This window comes from Geotrypetes seraphini, chromosome 11 (assembly GCF_902459505.1).
Source record: "Geotrypetes seraphini chromosome 11, aGeoSer1.1, whole genome shotgun sequence".
NCBI lineage: Eukaryota > Metazoa > Chordata > Amphibia > Gymnophiona > Dermophiidae > Geotrypetes > Geotrypetes seraphini.
In genome coordinates, this window is record NC_047094.1 from 21,477,061 (window position 1) to 21,494,097 (window position 17,037).

General features: G+C 43.7%; 1 protein-coding gene across 1 annotated transcript in view; it reads right to left on the reverse strand.

The window, feature by feature from the left end:
* GET4 (guided entry of tail-anchored proteins factor 4) overlaps positions 1–9,000 on the reverse strand; it is a 55,820-nt gene extending 46,820 nt beyond the window's left edge. Inside the window, 1 exon segment of the mRNA XM_033914882.1 lies at positions 8,768–9,000. Coding sequence (XP_033770773.1) covers positions 8,768–8,916 — 149 coding nt within the window. The 5' untranslated portion in view covers positions 8,917–9,000.
* Positions 9,001–17,037: the final 8,037 nt, after the last annotated feature.

Below are 17,037 nucleotides of genomic sequence, written 5' to 3' on the forward strand. Positions count from 1 at the left end.
GTTAAAACGATACTTGGTGGAAATATTGGAAGTTCCTGAAGGTTCATTACCTCCATTTACACAGGTTTACTATTTGCCCAAGAAAAATCAAATTCAACAACAGGAAAATAGCCAAGGACCCAATAGATGTATCGGCAATTACTGGAATTATCAGACAGAGAAATGGCCTACTCCTGCAACATTAGTGGCAACCCTTTAGCCCTAACGATGGATAGAACTGGATTTTGAGACTTTTCTTTAAAAATAGAGTGAAAGAATTCTTGGGACTTAAGATACAAATGTTCCAGACTTAGCTAGGGGGACACAAAAGCGAATGAAATTAATTTCCTTATGTTTAAAACCGGGAATTATAGCTCTTGGAGCAACTTTTTTACCTTCGATATCCTTGCAAATGTATTATACAATATTAATTCACAAAAATATGTTTTCTTTGAGCCCTACCAACTGAAAACTTTCCTATCTCTATCTCGGCTTGAGAAGGAAAAGAAAGGAGGAGTATAGAATAATTTAGATGTCCATATCAGTTTAATTTAGCATCATTTTTCCTTAGTTAAAATTTCCTAGTTTCCGTTTTTATAAATTACATTTTGGATCCTTTGTGGACCTTGAGCTGATTTTAAGTTAATTTAATATCTTTAAGTTAGTATATTATTGTTGGAATTTTTTCTTTCTGACTTAAAAGCTTTCTGTACAAGTATATCTTGAATTGTATTATTGAAAATGAATAAATAAATAAAAAAACCCAAAAAACTATATATCAAAAAGTTAATAAGATACCGCCCTAAATAATGACTAACAAAAGTAAAAAGTGAAAAAAAATGTGGAAAAATATAAGCAAAATTAGAAAAGTAATAATATTAAAGAACAATTCATCAAAGTGTCCAGTGAAAATCAATTTCTTCTTCATGCAAGTTCATTAATAGAGAATTCACTAAAAAGTTCAAGGACTAGGTGATAATAACAGTTCATTGAATGAATGACAATTCACTCACTCAGAAAAACATAATGGAATTCATAAAATTCATATATTCGATAACAGTTCAAAAAATCTTAAATAACGTCCATCAACCAATTTGCACACTAGCCCGGAACTTTAGGAAATAAATACTTAGCTTGACAAAATAAAGCAGAATGTTGCCTGTAGAAATCTCCACTCAACAGAGCTCCGTTTCGTCACCTTCATCAGGAGCGGGGATCAAGAAAATTGAAAAGGCGACAGACCACCAATAAGGCCATCAGCCACATGAAGTCAAAAAGGGCGACGGTTAAATAATAATGCCATCAGCCACATATCCTGAGTGCAAAAGCACCACCACATCGGAGCAGAATGAAGTGTACTTAAACCAGGTTACTATGTCATAGATAGAACTATTAGGCAACAGCTTTTTTTCAAACAGTGCAGGAAGTTGCATCCACTTAAATTGTTGAGTATTAAGCAACCCCCAATGATTAGATATTTATGACATCCATGCATCACCTCTCATGAGGATCCTGTTAATACCCAAATACTGCACTTTTTGCCAGGCAGAGGCCATTGACACCGGTGCATCTTGAATTTTTAATAGCGCATTGTTCCAGATAGGAATTAATCTAGAATCAACCCATTGATCGGATAGTGTGGAGTCCACTGTAGATATAGCTGACTTAATAGGCCGAAAAGATGTTGCCTGACTTATCAGTTTGGTCAAGCTCAATCCAGCCAAATACTTCAATCTTATTTCTCCATATATGGCACGTTCTAGAATAAACCAGGAAGGAGCATCTTGATTTCTGTATCCATTATGACCCTGAGCTTACTGTCTCATGAGGAAACAAGGATAGTTTACCCCTCCCATGATTTAGATTGCCTTCAATTTGGATAGCGCTATCCAAGACTGTTTCCTATTCCATAAAAACTGAGTGAGAAGAGAGTCAACGTGTTTATAAAGGTATTTGGTAAATGGAAGGGAGCATATTCAATATGTAATTTATTTTACGGGAGATCATCATCTGGATGGTTTCAAGATGATCCTACCAGGTCAGTGTTCAGTGGTGACCATTTGCTCATTGTTGATTTAATAATATTCACCATTTCACATTACATTACATTACATTAGGGACTTCTATTCCGCCTATACCTTGCAGTTCAAGGCGGAATTACAAAAGAGCTAACTGGACATTTCCAGTGAAGTTACAACAGTTTTGGGGTTTTTTTTTGTTTTACAAGGGAGGAGAGGTAGCTGGATTAATTCCGGAAAGAACTTGCAAATTGGTATATTAAATTGACTGTACGTTGCTGTGTGATATAACAAATAGATTACAGTTAGAGTACAAATAAGATTACGTTACATTTCAAGGGATCTGAATACTTGGTTGGTGTTTTTGGGGAGGAAGAGATTATTTAAGTGGAGGTCTTTTGGGGGAGAATGTATCTAGGAGGAGGGGAAACGGTTGAGTTAAGATATCTGGATAAATTTTTTGAAAAGTAGGGTTTTTGATTTCCTTTTCGAAAAGTTTTGAAGTCGCCCGTTGCCGTCAACAGGTTGGAGATGGAGTGGTTAAGTTTTGCTGCTTTCGTCGCCAGAAGGTTATCAAACATCTTTCTGCGCTGAGTGCCCTTGAGTGGAGGGAAGGCAAAAGGGTTCGGAGTTCTTCTTTGTCTTGAGGTGAGGATCTGGTTTAGACGGTTGTTTAGATAGGGGGGGCGGAGCTGTTTAATACTTTGAATAATAGACAGTAGAATTTAAATTGAATTCGTGCTTGCATAGATAGCCAGTGAGAGTCTAGGAAGGCAGTGGGTTCACGTGGTTCACGTTAGTTGAAGAGTCTCCTCAATCGTGGGACCAAAAAAGACCTAAGTACTCCATTTTTGTGTCTGACCATTTAACTCCATGTAGTAACACCTTGGATTTGGCCTCAGGACAATTAAGAGGCATAACTTCAGTTTTGCTAGTGTTAAGTTTGTATCCAGATACAGCCAAATATTTTTGGATAAGTGACAGCAGGTGCGGGAAGGATGGGGGGAGTGATGTAAAGCAGAATGTCATATGCATACACTGAGATTTTTATTTCTTGATCTTTAAATTTAAAGCATGATATATTGGGATCATTACGTATAGTTGATTTGAATGGCTCCAAAGCAAGATTGAAGAGTAGAGGGGACAAGGGGCATCCCTGTCTAGTTCCCCTAGTAGGGTGTTAAATGCTGAAGATAAGGAACCATTAATACATGTTCTGGTAGTAGGAGACGAATATAGCACTTGAACCCTTCTGATAATTCCTTGGAGAATCCATATTGATGCAGAGTCTGGAACAAAAAGGGCCAATCGATCCTGTCCAATGGCTTTCTTTGTGTCAGGCCCCCACTGCCTAGTAATTTCTTGATCTTGTCTTTGGGCTTGAGCTATGATGTTAGAAAAGGTTTTGCATGTTATCAATGGAGAAACGCCCAGTTTTGAAGCCACATTGATCCGAAGCAATAAGTTTGGTGATTACAGATTGTAACCTGCTGGAGAGGAGTTAGGCAAAAAATTTTGCGTCCACAGTTATTAGAGACGTTGCCTATATTTGAAACATAACGTGAGTCTTTGCCAGTTTCGGGATAACAATTATGGTGGCTTCGGTGAAGAGCAGGACACATTGCCCAGATGCGATGAGATGTTCGATGAATTGTAGGTAGAAAAGGAGCTAAAACATCTTGAAACTCTTTGTAGAACTCAACAGTCAACCGTCAGGGCCAGGTGCTTTTTTAGACGCCCAACAGGATTGATGATTTGTGAAAGTTCAAGTGACTATAGAGGTTAGATCAAGTGATAAGTTGTCCTCTTCGGTGTCCAGTCAAAAGCGCGCCGGGACAAAGGCAGCGCCCAGACAATTGAGCGCAGCGCGCGCCGCCTCTCCGCTCCTAAATTACTGTTTTTTAGTGCTCCGACGGGGGGGCGTGGGGGGGAACCCCCCCCACTTTACTTAATAGACATCGCGCTGCGTTGTGGGGGCGTTGTGGGGGGTTGTAACCCCCCCACATTTTACTGAAAACTTAACTTTTTCCCTGTTTTTAGGGAAAAAGTTCAGTTTACAGTAAAATGTGGAGGGTTACAACCCCCCAAACCTCCCATAACGCCAGCGCGATGTCTATTAAGTAAACTGGGGGGTTCCCCAACAAAACCCCCCGTCGGAGCCCCTAAAAACTGTAATTTAGAGCGGTGCGGCGGCGCGCGCTGCGCTCAATTGTCGGCGCGCGCTTTTGTCTTTCGCGCCGTTGTCTATGAACCGTCCTCTTCACTCAGCATAGGATGCGGGACATTGTCCCGAAACACAGATGATGACTGTGTGCAGCATATGCCTGTGGTGTAGAGCTTCTGATAAAAACCCATGAAGGCCTGAGAAATGGCAGATGTTTTGGTTATTTCCACACCATTTTTGAGCATTATGTTAGTATTAATTGTCTTTTCCTTGCGCTTCTTAAGGTAATTAGCCAGCAAGTGCCCGCATTTATTATTTTCAGCAAAATAAGATGATGACTGCTGAAATATTGCATGCGAAGCCTGTTTACTTAGGGCAGAGTTGTACTGGAAGCGAGTTTTGTTAAGTTGGAGTAAAAGATGTATATTCTTTGGATCTTGTTGATGTTGGGTCTCTAAACGCTTGATTTCCTCCTCAAGCTTTCTCGTAACCTCTCTCAGGGTTTATGTTTATTAGCTAGTAGTTGATTATGATGCCTCTAATGTAGGCCTTAAAGGCATCCCAACAACAGACCCAAAATATGTGTTCGGGTTTGTTGAGTAGAAAATATATTCTCCTATTTCCTTCCTAATTAGATCTTGAAATTGCTTGTCTTGGAGTAGGGCTGCATTAAAGCGCCACTGCTTTGGTTGCACAGGAGCAGTTTTGAGTTTGATCTGGAGGGTAATGGCTTCATGGTCGGATATGGTTATAGTTAAGATGGCAGTATCCACAACAGAAGAGCACAGTGGATCACTGATTAGAAAAAAATCAATACGAGAGTAGGAAAGGGGGAGGGAGTGAATGCTTCCTCCGAGGCATGTGAATTCCTCCAAACATCTGTGAGCCGGGTGGTATTGATCAACTTCTGTAGGGCAAACCAGGATTTTGATCAATTTTTAAAATAAATACTTTTCCCTCACCTTTCACATCTTAAGACTGGAAAGAAATTTCCAATTAATAATTCTTAAATTTCCAATTAATTCTTAAAGCCTAAACAGGACTCCCCTTCCCCTGATTTTCCTACAGGCTGTAACAGCCTTACTGTACCATGTTGCATGCTGGGAGCTGCTAATAGAGAACCTCTAACTAGTCAGACCACCACCCCCACACTGAAACATGCATGGCACTGAGAGGGGAGGAATGCAGTCGGCCCAGATCTTGGTACAAAACTGCCACAGAAGCCACACAACCTGTGCTCAAGCCCACTGCGGATAAAATCTAGGCCGAGTCTGACCCAAGGGAACAGTCCCTGAGCCTCCAGACATAATACAAGCCTGCCACAAAGGAATCAAGCAAAGCTCGCACCTGGGAGCAGCGCGGGCCATTCAGAGTGGCTCCCTGCACTAAAACCACTAGCGCGGTTTAGTAGAAGAGGGGGGTAACGCGGCACACTCAGAAAAAGGCTCTCCAGGAGATAAAAAGACCGCGAAGGAGAAAGTCCGCTTAAGAAATGAAGTGAAAGCAAAAACGTGATGACACTACTAGTGAAGGGGGAACCGCACGCTGCGTGTTGGGTGTAAAGAGAGGGGGTAAAGTGTACAAATAGTAACTAAAAATAAGTGAGAACAGTCACAGCAAAAAAGGGGGCCTGGAATACTATCATAAATGAAAGGAAAGTAGAGAAAAAATGGGGAGATGGAGGCAGCTGATACACTAAAGAAAAAACCAAATATGCAGGTGAATAAGAAAGGCAAGAAAACGATTAATCAATGCACAACTGAACAGAACAAAGACTGAAAGATAAAAAGAGCAAAACGAATATGTAGGTGAATGAAAATCATCTGAGAACAGAAGCTAAGAAACAGAAAAGAACAGTCGCTGACGGCAGCAGTTCGGGTGTCAGCCGGAGGGAAGGGCAGGACTGCCGGACCACCAGAGGAACCAAATAAGGTAACGGGGACGGGCAGGGAGGTTGGGTATTCGCTCCATAAGACGCACCCTTATTTTCACCCACTTTCGGGAGAGGAGGAGCTGAAGAATATGTAAATTAGCCTCTCATGAGGAACTTTATCAAAAGCTTTCTGAAAATGTAGATACACTGCATCAACCAGCTCACCTTTATCCCCATGTTTATTCACACCTTCAAAGAAGTCAAGCAAATGGGTGAAACAAAGTCTCCCTCGGCGGACTCTGTCTCATTAAATCATTTGTCTACATGCTTTCCTAAAGTTCAGGAGTCCTTCGATGGATCTGATCTCTGGGTGTAGTTGATTCCAATAGTTTAGTAAAAATTGAGGGTAAGATCATCTTCTGGTGTTTTGAAGGAGGGTATTACCAGGAGGTGTGTGGAGGCATATTTCCTCCTGGGAAGGGAGTGGCCTGTTTGGCACATATTGAGGTAGTTTAGTTGATTTGTAGTCTGGTGCCATTTTATGCAAGGATTTGTACACTAGTAACAAGCCCTTATCCTATAAATGGCACCTTAACTTAGGGGCCTAAGTCCAAAATGCCATTTAAAAGCAGATTTAAAAGAAAATTAAAGGTGTTTACCGGTGCCTAAGAAAATGGCACTGGAATCACGCTTCCGGAGGTGCTTTATGACGCCTAACACCACCGTAGGCCTGGCTAACACTGGAAGTGGCGTTAGGTGTCGTAAAACAACTTTGGAGGCGTGATTCATATAAAAGGTAATCACCAGAAATGTAGGCCTTGAAAGCCCTGACCTACATTTCCAGCACCTACCTTTCCTAAAGGCGCGATTCTGTAAATGGCGCTGTTGCATGATTGGCACACGATTAGCGACCACTTTTAAGACAGCTGCTGACAATGATGTTGTTTATAGAAGCCGATCTATACTTCTAAACAAAATATTTTGTCTGACTCCCTTCCTCATGCCCTATGAACATACACCGGCTTTTACAAAGCCATCGTAGAGATTTTTTATCCCAGGCCAGCAAGGTAAATGCTCTGACATTCATAGAATTCCTATGAGTGTTGGAGCATTTACCTCACTAGCCAGCAGTAAAAACCTCTACTGCGGCTTTGTAATTTGGAGCCTATAGTTACCCAATAAACAATGGTTATTGGTCAGCTGTCTGTCTGAAGCCATGCCTCTCTTTTTGACCTTGCAATGTAAATTCTCACTGGTATATTAGTAACTTGCTGCAAATAAACTGGGAAGCAGCAGAAACAGAAGCCATACACCTGGCTAGTCTGTTTTTCAGGGATCTGACTCACATATTCACACTTTCAAACTCGTATCAACAATTTTGACGTGCCTTAAAGATGCATCTTTTTACAGAATCTTTTGGAAGTTAGATATTGGATGTTTATTCATTTGTATTACTAGTCTCTGTGAACCGCATAGAACTTAGGCCCAAATTCTGTAACCAGTGCCTAAAGTTAGGCACTATTTCGGAGGCACCCATCTAGATAGGCGCCTATCTAAATTGACTAACAAGCCCAATTAAGCTTTTTAATCAGCACTGATTGAAACATAGGCGCATATCAAGAAAAACATGATTCTGTAACAAGGCGCCTCTAAAAATTTAGGCCGCCTTCAAAAAAATAGGCACTATGCAAGTTAGGTGTGGGCGTAGCTATGTTAGGTGCCTTCTTACAGAATCACTGCTCTTAAGCGCTCAGCTAGGCGCCTAATTTTTAAGTGTGCCTAGAGCTGGCCTATTTAATGGGTGTCTCCAAAATAGGTGCCGTTCAGCGTGATTCACTAAACAGCACCCAATTTTACTTGAATCGCACTGAACAGTGCCCATATAGGTGCCTAACTTTTGGGCGCTTCTTATAGAATTTGCCCTTTAATGCTATTTGCGGTATACAAGTGAGTTTTTATGTTAAATACTGGTTGTATTCCTAGAATGGCCTTTATTGCTGCCTTGTCATACTATTGAACTACTCAGTTGTGATCAAATGCAATTATCCTCATCTCTCCTGCCCTTTGCCAATTTTTTGATTTTGTGTATACTGCTTTCTTGCATTTCAACAGCCCAAAGGGCTATATGCTCTTGTGATTTGTAGCTGCCAAATTGTTCAACAAGCTAAATGGTCTTGAGATAAACAAATGTCTGGTTTTAAATTTTCTTGTATCCAGTCACGATCCTGTGCCAAATAATAAACTATGAGGAGATAAACAGGCTATTTGAATACGGGTGAGCACAGGGAGTACTCCACGATGACTTAACGTTGTCTTAACAATCTGGCCACGAAAGCAGCAGCTTTAAACGCCACACCTGGACAGGACAAGAGCCACGAGAACTAACTTTTCCCTAATCCACGAGGATCGGGACCACTGTGGGGGAGGGTTTGAGCCACGGCTTCTTCAGGGACTCCGGGAGGAGGGGAGACTTGTTCCCAGGGCGACAGGGCCACCCTGTGCCTCACTGCAGCTTCCCCGCAAAGCCGTGCCAGCCTAATTTGGGGTCTTTAACTGACTGACACTCAGCAGGGCCCAATCAGCGACCACGGACGGCTCCATAGTGGAACAAACCTACCAACCCAGGCAGTGCGAGGCGGAGCAAAGGAAGGGAGGGGAGGGTCCAGAGCTGGAGTTCGGTTGAACGACCAGAAAGCTCTGGAACATCTTCCTCGCGGGACAAAGCGCTTCTACCTGAAGAAGAGAGTGCGGTACATCTGGTGGGCCTCGTAGTAATCCCCTTTCTCTACGCTGGCTCGCAGTTTCCCTTCCACCCGCTGGACTCCGCCTCGGTTCCTCGCACTGTTTTTCGAGCTCTCCTGCTCCGCCATCGTCGCAGCCATCACTGGACGCACGCACGGGCGCGTGCGCGCACAGACCACACGGCGAATTGCGTCGCGTCCACCTGTCGGTAGCCGTAGGGCGAGACTCCTATGGTGGCGCGTAGGAGTCAATTCTAGCCGCTTTTTTTTTTTTTTTGGTCCCGTCTCGTTCGAGGGAAACTCCGCCTGCTGATGATGTAAGGTCCATAGCCCACAGTTGAGTAAATACATATATATTAAACGAAGCAGTAATAATATTCATATTTCAGAAGTAGTGCTACAGCATTATCGTATCCTCACAGTAAGAAAATTTATTATAAGACACAAAAGAGCGTATAGCTGTAATTTAGTGTAGGTTAAACGTAGGGATACGCCTAACCAGATGAAATATTTTATGCACGCTATAAATGTGCATGCACTACCTCTATTATATGCCAGATCTAGCTCTTGCGTTGAATCCGCTTTTTGGGCGTGTACGCCCGTCAATGCTGTTTTATAACCATTTCTTCTAATCGCAAACATTAAATAAAAAGGAAGGGGGAGAGACGCCTCTTGTCACACTAGTCTCCCAGTTGCCCAGGCAGTATAAATACGTCGCTACCTATTACATTACAGACATTTTTAATTTACCACAACTACCTTTGCAAAGTTCATTGCGGTTTACTCCAAATCCGCATGAGAGCTAAAAGTGGCTGCCTTAGCAGGTAGCGTAAGTTATAGTCCATGATTTTACTTACTGAAATTCAGTGTCAGCGCTCGTTTCTAGTCCTCCAGAAGGCAAGATGATTTTTTTTTGGGGGGGGGAGGGAAGCATTTTTTTGTCTACAGATCCTAATCTCTTCTCTTTCTTCCTCCCCCCATTGAAAACAATGCATTAACATCTCTTACATATGTTAGAGTAGACACACTGAAAACCAAACTAGTTAACTCCAATTTTCAAAAGCAAGCTAAGAGATACATAAGTAACCACACCCACTTCAAAACGGAGAAAAGTTCAGCATTGTTTTAAATACATGCCACTAACCCAACCAGTCATTGATATTTTGATAAGACTGGCTAACAATGTAGTTCACTTTAAAAAAAGAAAACTATCCCATTCTGATTAATAGAAAAGACTACTTCCTAAAAAAGGTCCTGAAGATAACCAAATAAGAGCAGGCATAATGATGTTCTGATAAAAAAAAGTTAGACTTCGTAGTAGGACTGCAAGTTAATCAGTCAATGCTGAATTAAAAATAAAAAATAAATCACCCTCATTTTACACATCCATCCTCCCATACCATCCAAATTGCTTAGAGAGCAGCAGTAATGCCTAGATGCTGTTCACTGCAGAGGCTCACTTTCACCCATCTACCTGAGGAAACTGAAAACTGCTTTAGAGAGGACAGGTCAGATCATAAGGCCCCTTCAGAGCAGACAATATAGGCATTACTAGGCAGCTGCCTAAGTAGCTTGTAAAGTACTTGGGTGGGGGGGGGGGGGAGAGAGAGAGCACAAACATAAGATGCTAGCAGGTATTTTTTAATCACACAGTTAACCTCAATTAAATTTTTTAATCAAAATGCACCTCACTGCTTCCATTGTTTGCAAGCCTCTTTCATGCATATTCATTATAGATATCTTGAAAACCTGACTGGCTGGGTGTGTCCATAGAACTAAGTTGAGAACACTTGGCTTTACAAATGAGCTGTCTCTAAATCACAACCCTGTTCAATGTTGTCATGTACTCTATCTACCACGAGAGGGGGGGGGGGGAAAACCCAGTACCATTAAAAAGTTCATATAATTATTTGGGTCAATAGGTCTTATAAACTTTAAATACTAGTTACTGGAGAATTTGCATGACTAACAGACACACTTGTAATTTGGCTCAAGTACACTTAGATCAGGGATTCTCAACCCAGCCTGGTTCTCAGGATACCCATAATTAATATGTATGAGAAATTTACATGCAGTACCCCCATTCTGTGCAAATCTCCCTCATGCATATTTATTGTGGGTAGCCTGAAAACCCAACAACTCCTGAATTAGACTGAATGAGTTTCCTTAGTACATGAATTAACTTAGCTTTATATTTGGAAAAGGTGAATACATTCAAATCTAACCTGAAGTATACCACCTCCTCCAGAGGGCAATGTGCAGCAGAGGGAAGGCCCGGGGCTAGCTGAAAGCTAGCTGTCTTCATGCTGCTTCGCCCAGCTACAATTTATAGGACCGGGAGCAGTTTAGACTAGAGAGAGCTGGACCAAGGAAGGAAGCAATGCCAGACCTGCAGGGAGTGGGGCATGGGAGAAGGCTGTAATCATTGGACCAGCAATTAAAGGATGCCAAAATCATCAGACTTTGACTTCACAGCTAGTGCCTCCCTTTGGCCAGCTTAACCAAGTACAGAGTCTTAAGTATGACTGTACTCCAAGATCACTTAACTTCTTTCAAATCCATCCACTAGTTTGTGATTTTTCACAATTTTGTACTAGAGTTTTGCCAGCTCCATGGTCAAGCCTTTGTTTTTTGGAAATGTATTATCCTGCAGAGAAACAGATTAGTTTTCCTTAGCATATGAATTAACCTTGGTGAAGCCTGGTATGTGTTTTTAAAGGTGATTGGTTACACTAGAGCTAAGTACAGATTTGGTGAACACTTATAAAATGAAACTATTCCATACTTTTTCTTCTATTTTATGAAGCTTTCTGGAACTTAATTCATTAGGTTGTTATGGAATAGGATGTATGGATGCATAGAACAGTGCTATTTTAATGCATTCTACTTCAAAGTTATAAGGCAAGAGAAGGTGAATATTTTGGAAAAGGCTGTAAGCTTTCGCCACTATAATTGCTATAAGTATTTTCAGAGGGTTGGCTAGGTTGAAATGCAAATCACACCGATATACAGAGCCATACAAAACTCCAACGTTGGCATTCCAGTGGAAAGCAGCATGAAAAACCTGATTAAAATGAACTTCTGTACTTTTTGAAGAACCTCCCTGGCAACATACCGCTCATCTCCCTTTGATATATGGTTCTTCAGTTTCACGGAAAATGAAGCTCCTGTGGATTACAGTAATTCCAAAGACAAAAAAATTGTACTCTATTTCTCCCAACTTTGGCATAAAGTTATAAAATAGTACTACTGTATATATGCAGAGGGAAGCATTGAATAACCAGAAAATAGTATGAAATGCTGCTTTAAAAGGTCAAAAGATGGATATTAATTTGTATTATTTATAAAACTGGAATGGTTGATAAACAATAGGAGTGGAAAAGCAGCCCGATGGTTAGTGCAGTGGCTGGAGAACTAGGTTTAACTCCCTCTACGACTCTGACTTTGGGTATTGCCCCAAACCACAGAAAGCACAGTTACTTACCGTAACAGGTGTTATCCAGGGACAGCAGGCAGATATTCTTGACTGATGGGTGACGGCACCGACGGAGCTCCCGGTACGGACAATTTTAGAGTGATTGCACTCTAAGAACTTTGAAAGTTCTAGTAGGCCGCACCGCGCACGCGCGAGTGCCTTCCCGCCCGACAGAGGCGCGTGGTCTCCAGTTAGGATAAGCCAGCTAAGAAGCCAACCCGGGGAGGTGGGAGGGACGCAAGAATATCTGCCTGCTGTCCCTGGATAACATCTGTTACGGTAAGTAACTGTGCTTTATCCCAGGACAAGCAGGCAGCATATTCTTGACTGATGGGTGACCTCCAAGCTAACAAAAAGAGGGATGGAGGGAAGGTTGGCCATTAGGAAAATAAATTTTGTAAAACAGATTGGCCGAAGTGTCCATCCCGTCTGGAGAATGCGTCCAGACAATAATGTGATGTAAAAGTGTGAACTGAGGACCAAGTAGCAGCCTTGCAGATTTCCTCAATGGAAGTAGATCGGAGGAAAGCTACAGACGCTGCCATAGCTCTAACTTTGTGGCCCGTGATAGAACCTTCCAGTGTCAGGCCCGACTGAGCATAACAGAAAGAAACGCAAGCAGCAAGCCAATTGGAGAGAGTGCGTTTAGATACTGGATGACCCAACTTATTAGGATCAAAGGACAAAAATAGTTGAGGAGATGATCTGTGGGGCTTAGTACGTTCAAGATAGTAAGCCAGAGCACGTTTACAGTCCAAGGTATGCAAAGCCTGTTCACCTGGATGAGAATGAGGCTTTGGAAAAAATACAGGTAGGACTATGGACTGGTTAAGATGAAAGTCAGACACAACCTTAGGAAGAAATTTGGGGTATGTACGGAGAACCACCTTATCATGGTGAAAAACAGTGAAAGGTGGATCGGCCACTAGTGCATGACCCTCCTGGCAGAAGTGAGAGCTATAAGGAAGACCACTTTCCAGGTAAGAAATTTGAAATGCGCTGTGGCCAAAGGTTCAAAAGGAGGCTTCATTAAAGCGGAAAGAACCACATTGAGATCCCAGACCACAGGAGGAGGCTTGAGAGGTGGTTTCACATTGAAAAGGCCCCTCATGAACCGAGAAACCAAAGGATGAGCCGAGAGGGGTTTTCCATGAATTGGCTCATGAAAGGCAGCAATTGCACTAAGGTGAACTCTGATAGAAGTAGATTTAAGACCAGAGTCAGACAAGGAAAGAAGATAGTCCAACACCAGTCCCACTGCTAGAGACATGTGATCATGGTGATGTAAGAGGCACCAGGAAGAAAACCGAGACCACTTCTGTTGATAACACTGGAGCGTGGCCGGTTTCCTGGAAGCATCAATGATAGAGCGGACAGGCTGAGAAAGGAGTGAGTGAGCCGAAGTCAGCCCGAGAGATACCAAGCTGTCAGGTGCAGAGACTGTAGGTTGGGATGCAGTAGGGTCTGCTGATGCTGAGAAAGCAGAGAAGGAAACAGTGGAAGAGGTATGGGTTCTCTGGAACTGAGTTGAAGTAGAAGGGAGAACCAATGTTGCCTGGGCCACCGTGGAGCGATGAGAATCATGGTGGCTTGTTCCCTCTTGAGCTTGAACAGTGTTCGCAGCATGAGCGGTAGAGGGGGAAAAGCATATAGGAAGAGACTGGTCCAATCCAGGAGAAATGCATCGGGCGCCAGACGGTGAGGAGAGTAGAGTCTGGAGCAAAACAGGGGCAGCTGATGGTTGTGGGGAGCTGCAAAAAGGTCCACTTGAGGAGTGCCCCATTGAGCGAAAATGGTCTGAAGAGTCGAGGGATCGAGAGTCCATTCGTGAGGTTGGAGAATTCTGCTGAGATTGTCCGCTAAGGAATTCTGTTCCCCTTGAATGTAGACAGCCTTCAGGAATAAGTGAGGAGCTGTCGCCCAAGACCAAATCCATTGGGCTTCCTGACACAACAGGCGAGAGCCCGTTCCTCCCTGTTTGTTGATGTAGTACATTGCAACTTGATTGTCTGTGCAAATGAGTAGTACTTGAGGAAAGAGAAGATGTTGAAACGCCTTGAGGGCATAGAACATCTCTCGGAGTTCCAGGAAATTGATGTGGTGTTTCTTTTCCTGGGCAGTCCAAAATCCCTGAGTTTGGAATTCGTTCAAGTGAGCTCCCCAGGCGTAGGGGGAGGAATCTGTGGTGATGACTAGTTGATGAGGAGGTAGATGGAACAGCAGACCTCTGGATAGATTTGAAGATGTCAACCACCAAAGAAGCGACTGTCGAAGAGACGAGGTCACAGATATGTGTTGTGAACAAGGATCCGTCGCTTGGGACCATTGGTTCGCTAAGGTCCATTGAGGAGTACGCAGGTGGAGACGTGCGAAGGGTGTGACATGTACTGTCGAAGCCATGTGCCCCAATAGCACCATCATGTGATTCGCAGAAATGGTAATCTGTTGAAACACCTGCTGACAGAGATGGAGGATGGCGTGAAGGCGGTTGGATGGAAGAAACGCCCTCATCAGAACAGTGTCCAGAACGGCTCCAATAAATTGAAGTCGCTGGGTTGGAATGAGGTGAGACTTGGGTAGATTGATTTCGAACCCTAATAGTCGAAGGAAGTGAATGGTCTGATTGGTGGCAAGCAGAACCGCCTGAGGGGAATGAGCTTTGATCAACCAGTCGTCCAGATAAGGGAAGACTTGAAAGTTGTGAGAGCGGAGATAGGCCACTACCACAATCAGACATTTGGTGAATACCCTGGGAGAGGAGGCCAGGCCGAAGGGTAGCACTTTGTACTGATAATGATGTTGATTGATGAGAAAGCGCAGATATTGCCTGGACGTCAGATGGATAGGAATATGTGTGGAAGCCTCTTTGAGATCGAGGGAGCATAGCCAGTCGCCCTGAGCGAGAAGAGGGTAGAGGGTGGCAAGCGAGAGCATTTTGAACTTCTCCTTGACCAAACATTTGTTGAGATCTCTGAGATCTAAGATGGGTCTGAGGTCTCCGGTCTTTTTGGGAACTAGAAAGTACCGGGAGTAAAAACCCTGACCTCGCTGATCTTGAGGAACTTCTTCGATGGCATTGAGAAGAAGGAGGGATTGAACCTCTTGAGCGAGAAGGAGGGACTGAGACTTGTTGGAAGCAGACTCTTTTGGCAGGCCTAACGGCGGAGGAGTCTGAAAATTGAGGGAGTAGCCATGGGCTATGAGCGAGAGCACCCACTGGTCAGTGGTGATTACCTCCCATCGAGAGTGAAAAATGGTTAATCGACCTCCTATGGGCTGTGGAAGAGGACAGGAGGGAGGGAGACTGGCAATGCCCAGGAGAAGGGAGTCAAAAGGGCTGAGTCGGCTTAGTCTGAGTGACAGGCTTTATGGTAGGCGGCTGTTGCTGACGTGCTTGTTGGTGCTGTTGCCGCTGCCTCCGAGGTTGTGGAGGTTGAGGCTGAACTGGCCGAGCAGAAAACCGCCTCTGATAAGATGGCTGCTGTCTAAATGGACAAGGAGGAGGAGGCTTCTTTTTATTTTTCAGCAAAGTATCCCACCTCGTCTCATGGGCAGAGAGCTTTTGAGTGGTGGTATCCATAGATTCTCCAAAGAGCTCATCACCCAGGCAGGGAGCATTGGCAAGGCGGTCCTGGTGGTTCACATCAAGGTCGGAGACTCGGAGCCATGCCAAATGTCTCATCGCTACAGACATAGCCGTGGCTCGGGATGTGAGTTCAAAAGTATCATAGATGGACCGGACCATGAACTTCCTGAGTTGTAGGAGACTGGAAGTGCATTGTTGGAATGCAGGAAGCTTACGGTCAGGAAGATACTTTTGAAAAGAAGAGACTTGCTGAATCAAATGTTTCAGGTAAAAAGAGAAGTGAAACGCATAGTTACCTGAACGGTTGGCCAGCATTGCATTTTGGTAAAGTCTTTTACCAAATTTATCCATGGCCTTGCCCTCTCTGCCAGGAGGGACAGAGGCATATCCACTAGAGCCTGCCGATTTTTTGAGGGTGGACTCCACCAGCAGAGATTCATGGGGCAGCTGGGGTTTGTCAAACCCTGGAATAGGAATTACCTTGTAAAGCGATTCCAGCTTCCTAGGGGCTCCCGGAACGGTGAGAGGAGTTTCTAAATTTTTGTAAAAAGTTTCCCTCAAGATGTCATGGAGGGGTAACTTTAAAAATTCTTTCGGAGGCTGGTCAAAATCCAAAGCATCAAGAAATGCTTTGGATTTTTTTAGAGTCAGACTCTAGAGGGATGGAAAGGGTGTCCGACATCTCCTTAAGAAACTTGGTGAAGGACGAGTGCTCTGGCTTACCAGCAGGATCCTGCACCGATGTAATATCCTCCTCCGAGGAATAATCTGCCTCGGTACCGAGGGGGTCATCAGAATCATCCCACAAATCAGGGTCCCGTACCGATGACAGACGGCCCTGAGAAAGTGGGGTAGAAGGTTCGGTATGCTTGGTTTTTGCGTACCGATTTACCAGACCTCATGGACACCGTACCGGGTGACTGTACAGCAGTACGGGTGTCAGAGAACGGCACCGGCTCCGAAGTCGAGTAAGCAGTGCGTCGAAGAGACTTCGGTTCCGCCGAGAGAACAGGCATAGAAACAGATTTTTTGCGGTGCCGACAACGTCGATGCCGACAAAACAGGCTGTTCGACGATCGGCACCGAATGCTCAGTAGGTACCGACACTGGAAGGCTCGGAGTCAGCAGAGCCGGGAGCAAGTGTTGTAACTGCTCCTTAAGCTGGACCTGAAGGATGGATGCTATTCTCTCATCCAGAGAC